The sequence below is a fragment of the Mustela nivalis genome (assembly GCF_964662115.1).
Source record: "Mustela nivalis genome assembly, chromosome: 11".
Taxonomy (NCBI): domain Eukaryota; kingdom Metazoa; phylum Chordata; class Mammalia; order Carnivora; family Mustelidae; genus Mustela; species Mustela nivalis.
Window position 1 is genome coordinate 75,327,899 of NC_139030.1, and position 23,585 is coordinate 75,351,483.

General features: G+C 45.9%; 1 protein-coding gene across 2 annotated transcripts in view; it reads left to right on the plus strand.

Annotated features, from left to right (window-relative positions):
* PDE6D (phosphodiesterase 6D) overlaps positions 1 to 9,880 on the plus strand; it is a 48,242-nt gene extending 38,362 nt beyond the window's left edge. Inside the window, exons 2-5 of one of the 2 annotated variants that reach the window (XM_082690672.1) lie at positions 5,600 to 5,688; positions 6,471 to 6,596; positions 7,306 to 7,411; positions 9,282 to 9,880. In XM_082690672.1, the coding sequence (XP_082546798.1) occupies positions 5,600 to 5,688; positions 6,471 to 6,596; positions 7,306 to 7,411; positions 9,282 to 9,363 (403 nt within the window). In that variant the 3' untranslated portion in view covers positions 9,364 to 9,880. The remainder of the gene's footprint in view (positions 1 to 5,599; positions 5,689 to 6,470; positions 6,597 to 7,305; positions 7,412 to 9,281) is intronic. The other variant, XM_082690673.1, reaches the window with a different exon arrangement.
* The last annotated feature ends 13,705 nt before the right edge of the window (positions 9,881 to 23,585 follow it).

The following is a 23,585-nucleotide window of genomic DNA, read 5'->3' on the forward strand; positions in this document are numbered from 1 at the left end:
ACAGCAGGTGGAGTAGCAGGAAGAGGGAGAGGGAGAGGGAGAAGCAGACTCCCCGCTGAGCAAGGAACCTGATGTGGGTCTCTATTCCAGGACCCTGGGGTCAGGACCTGAGCCGAAGGCAGTTGCTTAACCAACTAAGCCACCCAGGCACCCTCATTTCCAACATTTTTAGTGAAATACACTTCCTCTTTTGAGGATCATCTTTTCTTGTGGTTATTTTAAGATACCTACCTCAGGGGCACCTGAGTGGCTCAGTCGGTTAAGCACCTGCCTTCGCCTCCGGTCATGATCCCAGGGTCCTGCGGTCAAGCCGCACATCAGGCCCCTGCTCAAGCGGAAGACTGCTTCTCCCTCTTCTCCTCCCCCTTATGCATGTGCTCGCACTCTTACTCTCTCCATCAAGTAAAAAATAAAACTTAACCAAAAAATACCTACCTCAATAATTTTTATTTCTTTTTGCTATTGAGCTGTCATGGATTTGTATTTTTACGATTTAAAAAGCTGTTCCTAGGGTGCCTGGGTGGCTCAGTGGGTTAAGCTGCTGCCTTCGGCTCAGGTCATGATCTCAGGGTCCTGGGATCGAGTCCCACATCGGGCTCTCTGCTCAGCGGGAAGCCTGCTTCCTCCTCTCTCTCTCTCTGCCTGCCTCTCTGCCTACTTGTGATCTCTCTGTGTCAAATAAATAAATAAAATCTTTAAAAAATAATAAAATAAATAAATAAAAAATAAAAAGCTGTTCCTAAATGGCAGCATCTTTGCCATGAATTAAGAGTGTTCCTTTTCACCCCTACCTTAGAGAACTTGGAGGGACTCTCAGTAGCCTGCATCCCAACATCATTGGATGGAGCTCAGTGTGTATTTCTCTAATATTGTGGTATTTATTGAGGGTGAAATCTTACAGGTTTTGGTAGGATTATACAATGAAGTCCATGATACAGACTGATGGGTTTCTGGATTAAGGTACATGCAAGAAATGCCTAATAATTGAACTGGCCAAAATGTGTTTTTAAGTATATTTCCAAAAAAACAATAATAAATTTCCTAAAGTGATAATTAAGTCCTTAAACTGATCATTTATAAAGACAGGAGGCGTTTATGTTAGGAAGATAAGCCATATATCTTTAGCACGTTCTCTCCCTTGCTGTAAAATGGAGGAATCTTCAATTCACCATCCACTAATCATCAGAGAGCACACTCTCATTTAAGACTTCTTTCTTTCTATCCTCTAATAGATTGATGAGTAAATTCTGGTGCCAGACTTTTCTTTGCTGACCCAGGCCAGCAGCTGTAATGGTTTTTTTGGAAACTGCTAGCTCTGATCTAGCTGTTGCTTTACAAAGGGAGCCCCTTTTCCCAGGCTTTTCTCGCAGTAGTTTTGCTGGAATGCCCCACTTGTATGTGAGCCTGAAATTTTAAGAGTAATTTTAGTTTTGTTAGTTAAGAAAATCTGGTGTCCAGTGTGGCTATATTGGTACCTAAGAGAGTATCCGAAGAGAAAGAATGAAAAGCATGTACGGAGCTGGTTAAATGAGTGCTGTGTCTTCTGAAAACCTTGGGCTTAAATGTCTAAGGCAATTCTGTTAGATCTGAGTTCTGAGTGGACTTGCTGGAGCAGTAGTAGCTACTGTTTCATTTCTCCAGCTGGGGAAGCTTTGTCTTCATATAGGGAGACCCCAGAATAGCTAAGCGTATTTATGGTCATTGGAATTTTAATACGGGATCTGGGGGTGCGTGGCTGGCTCTGTTGGTAGAACATGCAACTCTTGATTTTGAGCTCGTGAGTTCAAGACCCACACTGGGCCTAGAGCTTACTTTAAAACAAACAAAACACACACACACACATTAAAAAAAAGGTGATCTAAGCAAGTGTGTATACTATTGACTTGCTTTTGGATTTAGTTTTTTAAAAAGTAGAATTTCAAAATATGAAGCAGAGAAGAAGAAAACTGCAAAGGTATATAAGAGCAGTAGTATCTGGGGATATAATGAGCATATGAGGAGACTGTTAGGATTACACACAAGGAGAAGAGAGAAGCACAACTAACCCAACTTGAAAGCAGTGGTAGGTTCATAGGGGAGTGGGGTAGGAGTGCAATACACCAGCAGGTTGAGAGCACAAGAAGCCAGGGTAACCCTTGGTTATCTTTTGTGACTTCAGTAACAGCAAAACCTAGAAAGAATGTCTCCAGAGGGTTAACTGTAGCGGTTCATGCATAGTGATGCTGATCAGCCATGTTGCTCTGGGTTCAACACTGCAAGCTACCCAGTCAGAAAGGCTGAGGGCTCCCTGGGGTTTCAGTGGTCACAAAGCAGGGAAGTTTGGGTTAGCACAGCTCCTGCCCCCATCTTGCAGAACTGCTGATTTTTCCTCAACTCCTAGTACCCAGGCTTCTAAGCCTGGGTCATGTGCTTGCCCCCAGCTGTACCAGGCTCTGGAGGGAAGATTTGGATCTTCTAGTTACAGTAATGCCTTGCAGTCGCTGCCTCCCACAGGGGCAACATGGTGCTATTGGGAAGAGGGTTTGGTTGCTAGACAGCAAAAACGGAAAAAAAAATAAATAAATAAAAAGAAAAAGGAAAAAGAAAAAAGAAAAAAAAGACCTGTAAACTTTATCAACTGTTTATCTGAAGGTCCATCTCTTTGTGAATATTAGCTATCTTTCTCAGACTCTCAGACTTAGCCTCTATGTATGGAAATATGAATGTTTTTAAAATTATTTGTCCATTGTTTAAAAAAACTCAGGACGGTCTTTTTAAATTTAGTGTTCATATTTATCAAAGTTGTGTGTGTACATTGTTCAGAGTTCTAGTTCTACCTGGTTTTGAATGATGAGCTGCGTTCTGTATCCTTTCATTCCTATTTTCTACTCCCTGGAGAAAACCATTTTCAGTTTCTAGCTGATTTATTTACTATTTATCTTCATATTTCGGAATTGCACACTGTGGCTATGCCTTAATGTCTCTATTTTAGGCATTGTTTATCGACTTCTCACTGTGGAAAATGAGTTTTGTTCTTTCCCAGCACTTTCTGCCTGACCACACATACATGCTCTTCTCCTTCTCCCATCCTCTCAGGATAATGGTATTGGATCCATAGTCTGTGGTTTTATTATTATGACTATGTTAGCCCTATTTGCAATGATACCATGTAGTATAGTATAACTGATTTTTCTCCTAATACCACCTTTGATTTTTCCCTGATGTTAATTATTATCTTAGTTTCTTATTCATTTACTTAGGCTTTCTGTGCTTCTCTCTAATGAACCCCCAAATACCCCCTAACTGTATAAATCTTTCCCATTTAAACCCATCAGATATTCTATGAATTTCATCTTCTTAAGCTCTCTTTCTAAACCTCTGACCTGCTCTTGTCTGGACCTCGGCCTGTCACCCTTTAGTCCTCTAAAGAGGACTTTTTCACCTGTATCTTGTTTTAGTCCCTTGCTCATGGATTCAATATCGTCTTTTTCCTTAGTCTTCCCTATCATTTTGAAATAGCATATTATCGTTAGTTTCTTGAGAAAATAAATCTTTTTTTAGTTTTAGGAGTTTCCCTGAGATTCATAGAGGCACTGCTTCATTTTTTTCTACCCTCCAGAGTCCCTGTTGAAAAGTGATTCATTCTGGGTTTTTTTTTCCCCCCATTCTGATTCTGACCTTTATGTGACTTGTTTTTCCTCTGGAAGCTTTGCTTTAACCTTGACGTTTTGCAAGTTCACAATGATGTGACTTGGTCACTTGCTAGATCTTCAGTCTGGGACATTTTCTCGAATTAATTCATTGATCACTTCTCTCCATGGTTTTTCGGTTCTGTCTTGAACTCCTGTTAGATTTTTGGATCTCTTACATTGATACCTGGTTCTTTTATCTTTACTTTCCTGTTTTCTGTCCTTGTCCCTTTTTATTTTTCTTTCTGAAAGAGTTCCTCAGGTTTGTCTTCCAACCCTTGCACTGAGTTGTTTGGTTCTGCTATCAAAATGTGTATTTTTCTAGCATTCTTTTTTGTTCTCTGAATGTTCCTTTTTTCATTGCTGTTAGTGATTCATTTATTGTATGATGAACAATACAGAAACTAGAAAATATAACTGCTTAAGTTAGAAGGCATTTTATGATTAAATGAGATTATCAATTGACTAGCCTCAAAATTTGTAAACTTGAGCCAGAGAAGATCACCTAAAATATACAAAATTTAATTGTATATGATTTTTAGTGTATAAGGGTTATATTATCTCTGACTGTTTTGTTTTGTTTGTTTGTTCATAGATTTTATTTATTTATTTGACAGAGAGAGAGATAGCAAGAGGGAACACAGCAGGGGAGTGGGAGAGGGAGAAGCAGGCTCCCTGTGGGGCTTAATCCCAGGACCCTGCAATCAGGGCCCAAGCCAAAGACAGATGCTTAATAACTGAGCCACCCAGGTAACCCAGTTTTGTTAGTTCTTAATACTTCTTTTCAAAAGTTTGTATCTTCTGGGATGCCTGGGTGACTCAGTTGATTAAGCATCTACCTCCCACTCAGGTCATGATCTCAGCCTCCTGGGATCAGGCTGCTCCCCCTGCTTGTACTCTCTCACCTCATTCTCAAATAAATAAACAAAATCTTTAAAAAAAATTTTTCTGTCTTCCTCTGTAGTCTCTTTTTTCCTCTTAAGTTGCTTTTTTCTCTTTGTTTTGGTTTGTCTTTCATTTCAGTTTCTGGTGATCCTTGGCTAGTTTCTTATATCTAAGAACAGGCAGTTAAATGGGTACTTGAGGGGCACCTGGGTGGCTCAGTGGATTAAAGCCTCTGCCTTCAGCTCAGGTCCTGATCCCAGGGTCCTGGGATCGAGCCCCACATCGGGCTCTCTCTGCTTAGCAGGGAGTCTGCTTCTTCCTCTCTCTCTCTCTCTCTGCCTGCCTCTCTGCCTACTTGTGATCTCTGTCTGTCAAATAAATAAAACAAAAACAAAAAAAAATTTTTTTTTTTAAATGGGTACTTGAGATCTGTGGACTTGTGAGCAAAATTTATGGGCTGTGGGGGTGGTCTGCATGAGTCACTTCTTGGGATACCTCTCTTATCTGTTTCTTTAAGTCTTTTATCTTGGCTGGTCTGATTCTGTTGGAAAATTTTTAATTTTGTACTATTCATTTTCTCTCTCCTTGCAGTTTCTAGATGTGTAGTCTTTGGTTCTCATGTTGTACATAAAAATATCTCCACTGTGGAGGGCGCCTAGGTGGCTCAGTCATTAAGCATCTGCCCTCTCTCTGTTCTGATAGATCCCAGCCTGCTGGGATCTGGCCCCACATTGGACTCCCCGCCCAGCAGGGGAGCCCTTCTCCTCCCTCTGCCTGCCACTTCCCCTGCTGGTGCTCTCTCTCTGTCAAATAAAGAAATAAAATCTTTTAAAAAAAAATCTCTGTTGGGTCTGTGCTATGATCTTCCTTTAGCTGTCCTTTGGACCCTCCTACACCTCCTCATTTGCTTTCATGGCACTTGGTAGATAGGCCGACTTGCTAAAAAGTAAACAGGAGTTGGTAGCAAATCTGAGAGCTAGAACACACCTTGAGTGCAAAGTTGGAGTCGCTTTCAGTGCATTGTTTTCCTTAATACATTTGATCAGAAATTGGATGAACCTCCGGGATGCTGAGACAGGGAAGATACTGTGGCAAGGAACAGAAGACCTGTCAGTCCCTGGAGTGGAGCATGAAGGTACTCCCCAACCCTTTGCCCTGCACAGGGCTCTGATGTTTCAGAAGCAGGGCCTAAGCATCAGGGAGCTAAATTAATGCAGATCCTGATGGGTAAACCGCTGCGGGCACAGCATGTGTTACTGAGATTCTCAGTTCCTTTCCTACCTTTTTTCCCTCTCACTTCCCAAAACTCATTCTGTGCTGAGATTTTAACATTAAAACATGCCTAAAGATATAAACTAAGCTCTCAACTTTTTTTTAAAAGAAAATTTCCATTTTTATCTCCCTGAAATAAAAGAAAAACTAAGGAGTTAAAACCAACAGAACAGAGTAAAGAAGGGGTCCATTCAGCCCTTTTCCTAATGAAAACAGCTAGGGAAGGCCCTTAGATGCACTATATCTGGTGTTTCTTAAAGATCTTTCAGGGGGATACCTGGGTGGCTCAGTGGATTAAGCAAATGCCTTCCGCTCGGGTCGTGATCTTGGGGTGGTAGGATCTTGCCCTGCATCCCTGCATCAGGCTCTCTGCTCAACAGAGAATCTGTTTCACCCTCACCCTCTGTGCTCTCTCTCTCTCTTTCTCTCTCAAATAAATAAATAAAATCTTTAAAAAAAAAAAATAAAGATGCACTTGACCAATTGGGGACCTCTGTCTTTAATTGTGTTACCAAGGCTTTTCTCTGAAATTTAACATAGATAATGTGTTCTCTAAATCAGCTCTAAGAAGCTCCCAGAAACTTAAGGAATTATAGTATGTGATTTTCACTGAGAATGGCTTCAGTATTTCTTTTTATTTACCAGCCCGTGTTCCCAAGAAAATCCTCAAGTGCAAGGCAGTGTCTCGAGAGTTGAACTTCTCTTCAGCAGAGCAAATGGAAAAATTCCGCCTGGAACAAAAAGTTTACTTCAAAGGGCAATGCCTAGAAGGTATTCTGTGGCCTAGTGCCTGGAAGACCCACTTAGGATGACAGAGTAAAAAGGCAGGACCCAGTGAACTTAAAACACTGCTTTGGTAACGTTCATTTTGCAGCTCAGTTTGTGATGGGATTCCTATACCTTGCGAGACTGGGGGCCTCAGCAAAAACAAAGCTGGCAATGACAAGGGGTTTTGAGCCCAACAAAAGGGTTTCTGACACTAGTGGGCCTGGGTTGGTGCCTGCTTTATCACTGGTGAATTATAATGTGGTCACGAGGAAGCTGCCAACAAGGGCCTGGTACAGAGCTCTCAGTCTCCCACAGATCTGGCCACCAAGGCGACTCTGCACCGAGTTTCCACCATGAACTGTAAGAGTGCATGTCCATGTCTTACAGCTGGAATTGCAAGTGAAAGGCCTAGTCTGTTCTTCTGTTTATCATATACACATAGCCTATTGCTAAGAAAGCATTGCTTATAATGTATCTGCCCACTAGTCCTCATCCTTTAGGCCCTAGAGCAGAGGGATTAAGCCTCTGGTGTGGTCCAGGGACAGCCTGAGGGGTTGTCATGCCTCTTTCACATGCCTCTGGCCCCAGAGGTTTCTGATGGCTTCATTTGTGGTTCTTGGGGTAAGAAGAGGCTCACTCTAAAGGGGGGGCGGGTGCAGAGCCCCGAGACACTCTAGGGTGCCCACTCACCTGCTTTTTGTTCTTCCTTCAGAATGGTTCTTCGAGTTTGGCTTTGTGATCCCAAACTCCACAAACACCTGGCAGTCCCTGATAGAGGCTGCGCCCGAATCCCAGATGATGCCCGCCAGCGTGCTAACGTGAGTGAGCAGACCGCAGGCACTGGGGAGTGGGTTCCAAGCAGGGGGGCTGATGGTGTTGCTCAGCAGGCAGCCCCGGGTGAAAATAAGGGGAGAGAGTATTCAGGGGTATTTGAGTTTACAGGTTACTGACATGGCCATAGGAAAAAGACAGTGTGATCAAATGGAAAAAAATTTTTAAAAACTTTAGATTAGACCTTTAGACTAAATTCCTGATTAACCCTGACTTGCCGTGCAATCTTGGACAATGTTTACCTCTCTGGCCTTATTTTTCTCCTCTCTACACATAGAATTAATAATTCTATCTCACAGAGGTGTAGTGAGGATGAAAGAAGATGATATGGGAGGAAACTGGCCTGTACTCTATATTAAATCTAGGCTAATTTGCTCACTTTCCTGACAACCAAACTTCTGATACTCTGTACTTTTCTTGAATGGCCTTTAATGGAATCTGGCAAAGTTCTAAGTTTGTTATAGAGGATAATGTTTGGTTATGGTTTTTCAGAGAATAGCTTACCATTTTCATAGTTATGCTTCCTGCTGAAAGAATAATTTGTTTGTCCTTTATCCAAAAACACTGTCAGTAAGGGCCCAGCTTACATTTTCTCTTCGGAAAAGGTATTAGACTTTCAGAGGTCTTAATAATAGTGTCTAGTAATGAGTTATTCCCACAGATATTTGTGTAATATTGGATTGTCCCCTTAAACAGATCCTTGGTGAAAACCACACTGAATGTAAATAGAGGTTGTTTGCTTTATAAGATTTTGCTTTATAAAATGTTTGCTTTAATAGATTTTTAATTACAATGGTAGGTATTTTTATATTCTAATAGCCAATTAAATCTTGAGTTTCTTATGTACCTATTTTATAATTAATTGCCAACAAAAATGTATCTGCTGGCTATTAATTACCCTGGGAAAGTACAGGGTAGTATATAGAAGGGCATTTTTTGTATTTTATTAACCTTCATTGACTCCTTCTTGGCCAGGTCCAATAAGTCTGTGATGACTTATTTAGGTTCTTTAACTCACATTTTACTTTCTGGAACCCCAAAACAGTACCTCTATTGTCCTTAACTTGGTTCGAGAGTGGTTTGGTTTGGAAACTCTAAGATACCCACCAAGAAAAATGAAATTCTCCCCTGTACAATACAGGTGTGTCATTTGGGGTTCTTTGGCTGCAAGCCATAGAAATGACTCCAGCTGATAGGACAGACCTGAAGGGGGGTAGGGGTGACGGGTGGCACTGAGACCTGGGCAGCTTCAAAGATGCAGGTGGCAGGAATCCATCGATGATCTCCTTCAGGAGCAGCCATAGGAAGGATCCTGCTCCAATGGGGAGCAGGGGAAGAGTCTGATTAGCCCATATTATGTCCTGTGCCCAGCCCTCTGCCAGGTGAAGGAGAGGCTACTGGACTGACCCATGGACTGGAGATGTGGTGGGTCCCCAGAAGAAGAGCAGAGTGCTGTTACCCAAAGTGATGGAAATAGATGCAGGAAAGACCAACCCATAACTGCCTACCAGAGACCTGCAGGTTTCCATGTATATCCAAAAGTCACTCATATTTTAAAAAAGTCTTATGTATAAGCACCCCTGTTTGCAGAGCACTCTGCTAAGGGGTTTACATATATCAAGGATTAAAACATGCTCTTTCTTCTTGTTTTCTGAACTTGAGGAGAAAAAAATCCAATCACAAAGTTAAATGTCACATTAGACTTCTAACCCCATTTGGACGTAGATTTAAGTGTCCCCAAGTGAAAATTCTAGGTAGGTGCGTGTCCCCAGGCCAAGCAGACCCAAACTGAAGCCACTTTGTGGAAATGAAATCTGTTGCCTAACACACTCTTTTGCCCTCTCTTCTTACTTATAGTGGGAATGTTATCATAGAGACAAAGTTTTTTGACGACGATCTTCTTGTAAGCACATCCAGAGTGAGACTTTTCTACGTTTGAGAGAAGAATGTGTGTGCATTTCAAGAATTTGGGTTTTGGGGGGGAAAGGAGGAAACTGTTGACTTTTTTCCTCCACGCATTTGATTTTTGACATTTCCACCCCTAATTCCCTGTACGGCAACCCACCTGCGGCCACCAGGGGACCAGTTCTGTGTAGGTAACCAGATGGCTCTTTCCTCCCAAGCCGCCATCTTCCACTGACCAGACTCAACTCCCAACCCCAGACGAGGGCAGAGGGTGAGCCTTGACTCCTTCCCAGGGTGACACAGGGACAGATGCTTACCACAAGAGCCAATGCTGTTCCCACCCCCTCTGCTTCCTCCTTGGGCCCTACAGGCAACGCATCTTCCTTTGGCCCCTGGTTTTGGAAAAATTCATATTCCTGACCTATGTTTAGTTTTTTTCCTACCATTTCTATTTCATACATTCTCATACATTTAACTTGTAAAATAGACTGTGATATTATTATTACGTAATGAATTAAAACATATGAATTAAAATATTCCTACAGTCTTTAGCATGGCACTGCTTTCATCTCTGCTTTTTCTGGAACATGAACCCAGCCCCATGATGTGAAGAAAGACATTTATCAGACCATAGGACCACAACTGTATTTTACTCCAGAAATCAGCTAATAGATTTTGCATTCCCGATGCTTCAGTTGCTGCTTTCCAAGAATGTACAACGTATCCAAACAAGACCCATAACCTTAACATTTGTCTTTGAGACATGATATGCAGTGGTTCTTTTCCACAACATGGATGTCCCCTTTGTCTGGTGTTGCTTTTAACTTTTCTCATACCTTTATGATGTACCTTTACTCAAGAGGTTTCAGGAAAGAGTAGAAGTCCAAGCTGACAGAGTAGAAACCCTTCTGTTCTTATGTGAGAGGACAGAAGTTCCAGAATGGAGAAAAGATCTCCCTGAAGTCATGTGGAGAATGGTGGGAACACATCTGGGATGGGTTGGGGTGCTGGGAGGCCTTAAAACCCAGGCAGAGGAAGCCAGCGTGGGAGAGAGTGATGGTAGCTGGGTGCCTGCAAGTCTGATGTGACAGAGAAGGGTTCTTTTTTAGAAGCTTACCTCTGAGCTACCAGCAGCCTTCACTGTTCTTGATACAATATCAGCAATTAAAGGGTTTCCAGTTCGCACAGTAGTAAGGCTGAGACCAGAGGGAAGAAGAATATAGCCAGAGATGGGCCCTCTGGCGTAGCCCCTGCTCACATATTCCTGCTCTTTTTCTTACCAAAGGGTCTGTTTGCCTCTGTGGGTGGGGAGGAGAAGGACATTTTTAGTAGACTGTCACCATCTTTCAGTGTTAATTCCATTCCTCGCATGAGGGCTCTTGTCTTCAAAAGCTAATTTTTAAATACCAAGATTGGATGAGAAAGCAAAGTCAAAATGAATCCAGATTTCCTTTTGCTTTCTGGAAATGCCATATCTTCCCTCAGAGTGAGCTCATCTCCTTTCCTGAACTACGTCTGCTCCCCAGAATTTCAGCGGGGAAGGCGCTTAGGGAACTGGACACCTCCCAGTAGAGAAAAGTCATCCCAGGGAAGCTTCCCCCCCCCCTTGCTCAGAGCCTCCTTCACTGCCCCTTTCCACTCCCTCACCCAGCCAGAACTGTCAGGGACACACTTCTTTGTCAGCTGCTCTGAGAAAAAAAAAGAACTATAGCCTAGTCATTCTTAGACATTCACCATCTCTCCAGGCAACAGTGTGTGTGTTCAGGCAGCGCTGACCATTTTATCATGAAACAAGGCCCAAAAAGTGTGCTCCGGGGACAGTGCGATTGACAGGTTCTGAGCTGTGCAGGAGAGACTGGGGCTGGCCGGGAGGATGGCTGCAGCTATGAGAGGAGGAAGAGGGAAGGGGTACGGGCAGGGATGAGCACAAGCGAAAGGAGAGGACACAAGAGCTGTGGAGACTCGGGCCCTTGTAGGTCAGGGTCAGCTCCAGTAGGATAGGTGCAGGTCTAAGTGCTTGCAGAGCTGGGGGTTTTGCGGATACAAAGGCCACAGAATGTTACAAAGGAGAGGCATGCAGCCCAGGCCCGGAACGTGTATGGGTACCTGCCCCACACTCCAGAGATTGGGGTTCAGTAGGTGCAGGGCCCAGAAATCTACCTGCTGCAGCAGCCCAGGTGATTCTGACACAAGCGGTCTGTGGACCAGACCTTGAGAAATGCTGGTAGAGGCAGTAAGTGTCAGAGACAGATAGATGTACACAGGCGGCTGTACAGTAAGCTAAAGTCGCATGCAGGCTTGCGGACTTCTGTGATGGGGGTATGGTGAAGCACCGAGTCTGGCCTCAGTTGGGCAGGAAGGGGTTGGAGGAAGTCCAGTCCACCGAAGGCCACACTCGCACTCTTCCCATATGCATACATGGGAGGCACAGGCCTGGCTTTCAGGGATTTGTCTCTAGTAGAGGGAGGTGACAGGTGATGGTAATGCCTGCAATAAGGGAAGTGCAAGGTGAATGAAAGGAAGAAGAGATTTTTTAAAAAGTGAAAATGAAATAAATGAGAAGAGATTACACATACTTCAGCAAAGTCCAGAAAGCCCTCTCTTCTCTGAATCCTAAAACTCAGCCTACGAAACATGTTCAGGTGACCCTAAAAATATAAATTAAAAAAAACTAAGACTTGTGGGGTGCCTGTGTGGACCAGCTGGTTAAGCGTTAGACTTCAGCTCAGGTCATGATCTCAGGGTCCCAGGATGGAGGCCCGGTGTTGAGCTCTGCACTCAGTAGGGAATCTGCTTCTCTCCCTCTCTCTGCCCACTCTGCCCCTCCCCTGACTCATACTTATTCTCTCTCACTCTCAAGTAACTTTAAAAAATTTTTTAAAATAAGGCTTTCCTGGGACACCTGGGTGGCTCAGTGGGTTAAAGCCTCTGCCTTCAGCTCAGGTCATATCCCAGGGTCCTGGGATCGAGCCCCGCATCAGCTCTCTGCTCAGCAGGGAGCCTGCTTCCTCCTCTCTCTCTCTCTCTGCCTATCTTTCTGCCTACTTGTGATCTCTGCCTGCCAAATGAATAAGTTTTAAAAAAAATAATAATAAGGCTTTCCTTCAGTCCTGCGACGCCTACAGCTCCTGCTCCATCCTCTTTCTCTGCAGATCAAAATTCCTTGGGATTGTCTCCACTCACTCTTTCCACCTCCCCACCTCTCATTTACTCCTCAACAACCGCTGGCTGGCTGGCCCTGACTGGGGGCCTCCTTTCTACTAGTATGTCCGTGAACTCCACTGACCCACTGCCCCCTGCTGGTCCTTCCTGCTTTGTCAGCTGCATTGGATCTTCTAACACCTCCTGGAAATTCTTGTGGATTCTGGGAGCCCCTTTCCTGGGAGTTCTGCTCCTTGCAGGCTGTTCATTTGCTTCCAACCACCTTGTCCCTAAAATCTTTGTTAGTGGATTTCTGGATTTTTTTCTGTTTTCTTTCTTTCTTTTCCTAGCTGTTGTATATCGAGAACATTCTATGTGCAACGTCTTTAAGCATTATGCATTCAGTCCACACATTTACTGAGCACTGTTTATGTACCAGACGCTATATTAAATGATGGACATACTTGTTCAACCAGTGAAGTCCCTACCATCCCATTCCAATGAGAGGAGACAGGAAGCGAATAATTTTAGGTAGCAATCAATGCTCGAATTAAACAGGACTGTCCAGTGCCAGCATCAGTCTGATGTGAGAAGCAATGGAAAGAAGTCAGCGTTCAGCTTTTGACTACCAATCCAGGAGGGACAAGTTCCCAGCAAACCAAGAGCCATGGAAAGCCGGGCTTTCTCAAAAAGATTTTTAAGTCCCTTAAACTATCAACAAAGCAAGAACTGGGTGGTGGAAGGGAGGGGGCACACAGGATTGTCTCATTTACCACAAAGAGCTCCTTCTTGTGGGAAGAGTGAACCTGCCACTTCCTGCCCTGGTATAGGATGGAGAGGAGGAATGAGGAAGAAGAAGGCCACAGAGGTCAGCAGCAGATGTCTCTGCTTTCCTTCCCCGCCCCCTCCCTCCCAGGCTGGGGTGGAACTGGCAGATAAAAACCGGGTTCAGGGGAAGGAAAAGAATTTCAGGGTTGATAACTGCTTCCTGGAGGTTAGCAGGGCTGCCCCACAATCCAGACCAAGGCCTGTTGACTAGCCTTACAAACATCTTCACCCCAACTGCTCCTGCCTCAGTTCCTAGAACTACCTGGGGCCTGTCGGGCCAAAGGCATCTTCTTCCCTTCTGATTTATCCTCCAGGTCTCGGCCAAAAAGAGCGCTGAAATGTGCGCCAGGTCACCAGTCCCTCTGTATTGAACAGTTTATTTTCAGAACTTGCTGCTAGTGACCTGGGAATTGTTTTACGGCTCTCAAAATACTGTTAAAATAGTCCTCAAAGTGAAGACCAAACCTGGCTTAGCAGTTTTTTTTTTTTTTTAAGATTTTATTTATTTATTTGACAGAGAGAGAGATCACAAATAGGCAGAGAGACAGAGAGAGAGATGAGGAGAAGCAAGCTCCCTGCTGAGCAGAGAGCCCCATGCGGGACTCGATCCCAGGCCCCTGGGATCATGACCTGAGCCGAAGGTAGAGGCTCAACCCACTGAGCCACCCAGGCGCCCCTGGCTTAGCAGTTTTTTGGTGCACTTTTATTTGGTTCGAAGCTAAGCAGTTTTGTCCATAGTTGTGAATAAACGGGGGGGTGAAGTTGAATGGAGTGAGAAGCAGAGATTTGGTGGATACATTTGGTTTCTAAACTGTGCACCAAGGCACCCCAGGGCACTGCAGCAAATTCACAAGGGTTCCAAAGGATATTTTAATTTTCAAAGGAAATCCAGTCAGTGGGGATGTCTGTTGTACCGTGCTCACTATTAGCTCAAGATAGTTCAGTTTCAACATTATACTGCACCACACTACGTTCTTTTTGGTGAGTTATCTTCGCAAAGCTGAATTTTTGCACATTTTGGCGATAAACAAGTACCCCTGAAAAATCCATGTGAACAGGGGTGCCTAGTGGTTAAGCGTCCAACTTTTGGTTTCAGCTCAGGTCATGATCTCATTTCGTGGGTTCGAGCCCCACATCGGGCTCCACACTGAGGGTGGAGTCTGCTTGGGATTCTCTCCCTCTGCCCCCCACCCCTAGCTGCACTCACTCACATGCTCTCTCTAAAATAAATGAGTAATTTTTTTTTAAGTGTGAACAGGAAATGAGGGTGGTTGTGTCCAATCTGATTCCAAGATTTGAGAAGATGTGCACACATCACATCAATAAGTCATTGCGATTACAAATAAAATAAAAATATTTTTCTCTCGATTTATGTGTCTTTTCTTTTTCCCTAATAATATGACAGCTACTAGGTTAAGATATAAATACTTAAGTTGTTTGAACCTAACTACATAATAATAATTTTTAAAACATTTTGTTTTTGTTACACTATGGAAAAATGACTGACACACTAATTGTGCTGTGAACAGAGGAAGTTTAGGGACCCCTAATAAGCTATTTTGGGGTTTTAAGTAATCTCTACCCCCAACAGGGGGCTCAAACTCATAACCCTGAGATCAAGAATCACATGCTACTAAACCCTCAGTTTAAAAATAATGCCTGGGGCGCCTGGGTGTCTCAGTGGGTTAAGCCTCTGCCTTCAGCTCAGGTCATGATCTCAGGGTCCTGGGATCAAGCCCCACATCGGGCTCTCTGCTCAGCGGGGAGCCTGCTTCCTCCTCTCTCTGCCTGCCTCTCTGCCTACTTGTGATCTCTGTCTGTCAAATAAATAAATAAAATCTTTTTTTAAAAAATAAATAATGCCTTTCAGGAGCACCTGCCTGGCTAAGTCAGTAGAGCATGCAGCTCTCAATCTTGGGGTCGTGAGTTTGAGACCCATGTTGGGGGTAGAGATTACTTCAAATAAAATATGCCTTTCAGAGGGTTAGAAACCCAGGCACGTGCATTACCATCACTGACAGCCACAGCAACAAGTATTTACCAGCCCCATAGGAACCCCGAGACAGCTCTTGGTTCCATGGAATGCTTTTGGATTCTTGTACTTATTAAAGAAAATGTTTTCAAAGGAAAAGAGGGCATTTATTCAAATTTCTTAGAGTGGCTTTTTTTTTTTTAAAGATTTTATTTATTTATTTGACAGACAGAGATCACAAGCAGGCAGAGAGAGAGGGGAGGAAGCAGGCTCCCTGCAGAGCAGAGAGCCCGATGCGGGGCTCGATCCCAGGACCCTGGGATCATGACCTGAGCCGAAGGCAGAGGCTTTAACCCACTGAGCCACCCAGGCGCCCCGGCTTTTTTTTTTTTTTTTAATATTTTATTTGTTTATTTGACAGAGATCTCAAGTAGGCAGAGAGGCAGGCAGAGAGAGGAAGAGAAGCAGACTCCCTGCTGAGCAGAGAGCCCGATGTGGGGCTCGATCCCAGGATCCTGGGATCATGACCTGAGCTGAAGGCAGAGGCTTTAACCCACTGAGCCACCCAGGCACCCCTACAGTGGCTTTTTAAATGACTTGATTTATTCAAATCATCCCCCAAATAGCTCTTCTCAATTATAAGAGGATAAGCAAGATTATTATCACTTGGATGTTTTATATATAATTGTTACTTTCATTTGGGGGTAAAGTATGTGCATTAGAGCCATACAACATGAAAATTTGAATACGGGGCACAGGGCCCCCCTGTGTAATTAAGTACACATGATTGGTGTACATCTTTACAGAACTTGAAATTTCATTTCACTTTTATGTTATAGGGAATGATAATGATCCTTTCTTTCCTTTCCTGGTATGTCATTGGCCATACACGCTGTTTACTCAGGGCCCAGCCCTTGGTCAGGATTGGAATCCAAATCCTCTTTTCTGGAAGAATGTCTAATTGTTTCTTTCTTTTAATTGGCTTGTATTCAGCAATAGTCTACAATAGACTACAATAGTCTACAATACGTTTGGTACAATTAGGCTAAGGTGTTTTTTTTTTTTTAAGACTTTATTTATTTGACAGAGAGATATCACAAGTAGACTGAGAGGCAGGCAGAGAGAGAGAGAGGGAAGCAGGCTCCCTGCTGAGCAGAGAGCCCAATGCGGGACTCAATCCCAGGACCCTGAGATCATGACCTGAGCCGAAGGCAGCGGCTTAACCACTGAGCCACCCAGGCGCCCCAGGCTAAGGTTTTTCTTAGAGGGTTCATGTTTACTTAAAAGTAGACACTTGATATTCAAGAGGTTTTATGACCATCACGATCCTCCAGCGTTTCCAGGCTCAAATGATACTGTTCGGGCACAGAATTCTGAGACCTCAGTATGGATTTGGTTGTGTTTGACGCAATCATTTGCTGAAAGAAACCTTGCCTCTGCTGAAAGGTCTCCCTGGAGAGGCAAGTGGCCATTGGGAGTGCCACATCTAAGAAATGCCATCACGTAACAAGAGACTAACCATCTAAAAGTTAAGTCACCCCTGAGCAGAGCAGGAAAATAATAGAAAGCCCACCTACCTAATAATGGGACTCATTTGACACCAGGGTCTTTAAAATGGATTCAGACCACACTGTCTCCAAGGAAAGAAATGAGGATCTCCTAGTAAGAGGTGCTTACTGAAAGGTTGACTAGTAGAAAGGTCATTGGGCCCTCAAAGTTAACTAAGGACAATGTTGACAAAGGGGTCAGAATTGGAGAATCCACTGTCACTTCCCCCCATGTGGCTGGAACCCATCCAACCTCAGTATCTTCTAAGAGTAGATGTCTGGGGGCGGCTGGGTGGCTCAGTGGGTTAAGCCTCTGCCTTCAGCTCAGGTCATGATCTCGGGTCCTGGGATCAAGCCCCACATCAGGCTCTCTGAGCCTGCTTCCTCCTCTCTCTGCCTGCCTCCCTGTCTGGGCTTGTGGTCTCTCTCTCTGTCAAATAAATAAAATCTTAAAAAAAAAAAAAAAAAAAGAGTAGATGTCTGTCAAGCAGGCCGCACCCCCAGGCTCTAGTGGAAACCACAGGAGTCACACTTAGGACATTGTGGGGAGATTGGTGAGAAGGACCCAGAGAATACCTCTAGGAAGGGGCAGTAGTTTTCCTGGGATACAGAATGGAGATGGAGATGAGATTAATTTCTAAGACAAAAGAGCATGTGCACATTTTTTTGGAACTTGACATACAGGGTCAAATGCTTTCCAGAAAGGTTTGTACCCATTTCCACACCTTAGCTACGTCCAAACCTACTGACACTAACCACATCCTGGGCTGTGTTGACAAGGGTCACAGGACCCCAGACACCTGCCACTGAGGGAGCCTGCATGAGGCCTGTCTGTGCAGGAGTCTTTGGCCAAACTATGGAACCAGTTCCCAGAGGAATCCTTTCCTATCTGTTTAGTTCAAACAATCCCTGAGCCCTGGTGGGGGTCCTTGTACAAGATCAACTTTTTCTGGACACTAACATCCTTCAGTATGTTAACAGGTTTATGTGAAAAAAAAAAAAAAATCCAAGGGGCGCCTAGGTGGCTCAGTAGGTTAAGCCTCTGCCTTCAGCTCAGGTCACGATCTCAGGGTCCTGGGATGGAGCCCTACATCTGGCTCTCTGCTCAGCAAGGAGCCTGCTTCCCCCTCTCTCTCTCTGCCTGCTTCTCTGCCTACTTGTGATCTCTGTCTGTCAAATAAATAAATAAAATCTTTTTTAAAAAATGAAATCTTGCCATTTGCAACAACATGAATGGAACTAGAGGGTGTTATGCTAAGTGAAATAAGTCAGAGAAACACAATTATGATTTCACTCATGGAATTTAATAAACAAAACAGGGTCATAGGGGAAGGGAGAGAAAAATAAGATGAAATCAGAGAAAGAGATAAATCATAAGAGACTCTAAACTACAGGGAACAAATAGGGTTGTTGGAGAGGAGGTGGGGGGGATAGAGTAACTGGGTGTTGGGTATTAAGGAGGACACATGATGTAATGAGTTCTGGGTGTTATATGCAACTGATGAATCACTAAACTACCTCTGAAATGAATAATACACTATATGTTAATTAATCAAATTTAAATTTTAAAATTTCAGGTCAAATTTGGAATGAGCTGCATCTTAAACTATCCTCTTAGAGACTCCTTCATATGTTAAAGACCCAGGGAGTCTGTTTTCTTTCTTTTTTGTTATGCAAAAAGAAAACCCTTCCCACTGCTTACCCAGCACTTTGCCAAACAAGATGGATTAACCTCTCAGGCACACCTTGGAGCAGAGAGACAGTTGGGAGATGCCAGGCTGCATGAAGATGGGGGTCTCACCCATGAGTCCTATGACACTGCATTTGGCTGTGAGGCATAGGTGGGAACCCTGTAAGTTCTGTGAGTTCCTGGAAGGTCAGAGGACCAGAGACCACTGCAGGCTAGAGAGAGGGAAAGGGGCACTCCAGGCAGTGGATGCAAGGTGGTTAGCTCAGATGAGTGGGCCATGGCCCACCCCACACACTCGGCTGGAAATGAGTCTAGCAGGGACTCTGTGATCTTATTGAGAGATGAACCATGAGCATCACAGCCTCTTCTGAGACTGATTCACCTGCCTCTGTTCTCCTTCAACCTGGAAACCACCCCAGAAGTCAATACCCACACCCCTGTGCTCTTCCTTCCTCAAGTTGTCTCTGGTTCATGGAAGTCTGATTGGCTTCGGAGTTTAGAGCCTGGAGCCCAGTATCCTTCGGTCTACTAGTGTGACTCGGTTACAAATGACAAAAAAGCCAACCTGAACCAGCCTGAACTAGGAGAAAATGTACTGACTTGCATAATTGAAAAGTCCAGGGAGGGGCACCTGGGTGGCTCAGTGGGTTAAGCCGCTGCCTTCGGCTCAGGTCATGATCTCGCGTCCCGGGATCAAGTCCCACATCGGGCTCTCTGCTTGGCAGGGAGCCTGCTTCCTCCTCTCTCTCTCTCTCTCTGCCTGCCTCTCTGCCTACTTGTGATCTCTCTCTGTCAAATAAATAAATAAAATCTTAAAAAAAAAAAAAAAAAGAAAAGAAAAGTCCAGGGATTGGTATGGCATTACATACAGGCCAACCCAGAGACTCGAGTAATGTCATAGAACTTGGGATCCCTCTGCCCCTTGACTCAACTCTTCTGTGTAGGCTGCAGTTGCCACCCCTCACATCACCTTAAGTTCAAGCCTCACTGCCCAGGCCCAAGCTCCTTCCCTTTGCAGCAACTCAATCAAAAAATCCCAGGAGTGGGCACCTGGCAGTCTCAGTCAGTGGAGTACACAAGTCTTGATTTCAGAGTCCAGAGTTCCAGCACCATATTGGGCTAGAGCTAACCTTAAAAAAAAAAAAAAAAAAAATCCCAGTGCTCACTCTGATTGGATCAGCTAGGGTCATATGCCACCACTGAGCCAATCAGTATAGCAAAGGGTTCCTGGGCACTGATTGGCCAAGACCATGGCCATATTCTGCTGGTGGAATTGGGTTGAGAGTGCAGGAGGGGAAGTTCTTCAAGAGGCAAACTGGACACCATTTCAGGAGATTATTGCCAAGAGAAGGGTGATGGGATGGCTGTTGGTGACAAAAACAACATATGTCCCCTGGTACCTATGGAATCTTCACCAGCAGCTCCTTCCTGGGAGAGATCTGCTCCCTGCCGAGAGCCTCACAGCTGGGCCCCGGCTTGGCTGAATGTGAAATGAGGTTGTCTCAAGTGACCACCTGGCACTTCTCGTTGCTATGGACAGCAGCTTTGACGGAGAGCTCGTGACATACTCCCTCCAAGCTGGGTCCCTTGGCTATGCTCAGGACTTCACAGCCACAGGCTGCTAGGCCTTCTCCTTCAATAATACATCTATCATTCCCCTAGTATACAAGGTCAGTGTTGCAGGCCGCCTTCCAATGTTTCAGCTGTGTTTCCTATTTGAGCTTTTGTCACCTCTCTGAACTCAGAGCAAACCCTGTGAGTGGAGGCTGAGCTCTCTGGAGAGGAAGTCCTGGGGAGAGCCCTGCCCTCCATCCTGGCTGGCCCTACCCTTCTCTCCAAGCACTTGGAGCTGGGGGTTGACAGCTGCACTGCAAAACTGGACTACTCCTTGTAAAGCTGGGAGCAGGGTTTCTGACCCCATGAAACAGTTTTCAGCAGGCAGGGATTACAGAGTGGCCAGGTCCTGAGGCAGGCAGGGTTGGCCTGTACCCCGGACACAGGAGGCCACATAGTAGGCATGGCAGAAGAAGGCTGGGCATTGGAGACCTAGGTCTTTGGACCCCTGGGCCAGCAACGGCAGCCAGGGAGAGGCAGCACAGACCCTAGGGCAGCCTGATGGACAGCTCAGAGAGTGGCCAGGAGGGCAGCTGGGAGCCTTCAAACTCCAGCCCCCATTCCCTGCAACTGAGGACCCTGAGACTGGGACTTAGGTCAGCAGTCACTATGAGTAGTGAGTAGAGAGGACCGAGAGCTGCACCTGCCCAGGGAAGGTGTTGCACACCAAGCATTCAAAGGGATTAAGCAATAAGGAGCCCAGGGGGCCAGAACCCAAGGAGGAACCAACCCTGGCCTCAGCTCAGGCTCTGGAGAGGCCTGGGGTCTCCCTTTGAGGAAAAGAAGGACCAGATCAGCTGACCAGAGGGAAGGCTTGGGAAATGACCACTGACTCTCATGTCTGACCCGGGCTCCAGAAACAGAGAGGGAGGAAGGGCTTTCAGCTGGAGTCGCGGTGGCTGAGGCCGCTCTTTCCTGGACGGTACAGAACCTGGCAGAGCCCCGTGCAGTTCCCCTACGTCCACCAGAGGGAGCCCGTCGCTCGCAAATCTCCCAATTTGGGCTGTATGGGCCGCCCGATCCTTGGCTTTTAGAAAGATTTTGGGAGTGAGGATGGGTGGGATTCTGGACTCCCAGAGCAGGTCATCAGGCAGTGATAAATAGTGTGCTAGTCTTGGGACTAGAGAAAAGTAGACTCTGCTGAAGGCAGCAAGGACTGTTCAGGCCAAACTTTTGGTGGGATGAAGCTATGCGGTGAGGCTAGGCGGCTGGGACAGAAGAAACAGTGAGTTTGGTGCAGACATGGGACATTAAGAAAGGCAGCCTGGACCCTACCTCCTGGCTCACATTCTTCCTGCTATTGTGCACAGGAGGAGACTGAGGCCCAGCAAGTTTGAATTACTTGCTCTGTATTAACGTGCCTGTCGTGTCTGGGTGGGGCTCAGCCTCTCACCTCCTTTCTAGAGGTTTTGAGGGGAGGAGTCCCCTCTGAGCAGGGCCAGAGCCTGAGTGGGCCTGGGAGCCTGATTCCAGCTCCATGTGTTGCCTGCTCTGCGGTCTTCTTGGCCCCTGGGCTGGACACCCCGCCCAGGCTCTGGGCCTTGTGGACATCTGCAGGACTGAGCTGCGCTGGGAAGCAGAACAGAGAGCAGCTGGTCAGTCTTGCCTCAAGAGACTGTGCACAGCAGGGGGGCGGGTGGCAACTGCAGCCGCAAGTTCCCTCCAACCAAGGCCTTGATCTGACCCTGGCAGCCGTCTGGGTACAGCTCAGTGAGGGACAGGCAGCCTGGGGCTTGAGCAGCCCAGGGAGGACACTCCACATTGTCCTTACTCCACAGGCTCCAACCCTTATGAAGGGCAAGCCTCCTGCCCCCCCCCCCCAAAAAAATGGGGCACCTGGCAGAAACCACAAATGAGGGTGGGGAAGACAAGGATGTAGAACGCCGTTCCACCACCAAGAGGTGTCCTGTGGTGTCCTGAGGAGGGACCTCCTCTCTCTTGCTCTTTTCTGTATCTCTGGAGCCCAGAATGGAGTCAGGCACAGTGACAACATTCAGTACACATGCAAATGAATGAATGAACGAAGGAACGAACAAACAGAATATTATGTACAGGGAAACGTGGTGAATAAGGCATGGCCTCTGACCTCAGTAGGGCACAGTCAAAAAACACAAACTAGTAAATAAACAAGCTCACTTTGTGAGAAGTGCTATGTGGCCGAGGGACAGAACTGGGGATGGCTTTCTTGACGTCAGGGACAAGGAAGGCCTCTCTGGGGAGATAACATGTGCTGAGACCTAACATGGATCAAGTTATGAGAAGTCTGGGAATCAGACATTCCTGAGGCAGGAATAACCAGTGCAAATGCCCTGCGCCAGGCCCAAGTTTCCCTTGGACACAGGGAGGCTGATGTGGCCGGTGAGCCAGGTGGACAGGGCAGAGGATGAAGCGAGAGGGGGCCTTGGGCTTGGAGCCTTCATTTCCTGGAACAGACAGTCCTCAGCTCCCTGTGCTCGCTCGTGTGACCTAAGCCTTATGTCTTCTTGCTAGGCCCTTTTCCTGGCCTGTCTGGTTTATACCTCAGCCTCCATTACTCTGGCCCAAGCCAGACCTCTTGCCGGCCTTCCGGACCTATGTACCTACCAGCCTCTGACAGTTCACTTCAAACACAGGAGGTCTCCATGCATTTTTAGACCTTCATCTCCAGCCCCTGGCACATCGTAAATGGCACCTCCCTGTGCTGGAGGGCTCAGGCCAGAACCTGGGGGATCCTTGCCTCCAACACCCATTCTGTCCCGGAATCTTGACACTTTAACCCATGTGTATTTTTTTTTTAAGGATTTTATTTATTTATTCGAGAGAGAGAGAATAAGAGAGAGAAATCATGAGCAGGGTGAGGGGCAAAGGGAAAAGTCAAGTACCCGCTGAGCAGGGCTGAGCAGGGAGCCCATGCAGGACTCGATCCCAGGACTCCATCCTGGGAGTCCAAGATCATGACCTGAGCTAAAAGGAGACAGACTGAGCCAACCAGGCACCCCTTCCCCATGTGATATCTTAAATGCACCTGTTTCTCTTCCACCTTGCCCTTCCCCCTTAATCCGGGTCCCCTGCCTCTGCAGATGTCACATCAGTGCTTTCCAGGAGCTTTTCTACCTCAAACCATCCTGTGGCTTCCTCAAATCCTAGCTCTGCACCTGGTCCACAGCCTGCCCACCCCCTTTGCCCATGCACCCTTAGCACTTTCCTGCACAAGGCCTCCCCATGCACCACTCCTGCCCCCTAACCTGTCCCCCATCTCCTCTCTCATCCTCCTGGCCCTTCCAGTCTCAGCTTCAATGCCACCTCCCTAGAGAAGCCCTCCCTGCTGTCAGGTCCCCATGCCTTTGTGCTCAGGGTCCCATTATTCATAGATGGTCCTTAAGGAGTTGTGGATGGACACTTCAGTTAACAGCCCCATCCTCCCATCCCTTGCTACAGGTAGATGTCTTGCAGACTTCCTAACAAAGAAAGTGGAAGCCTGAGAA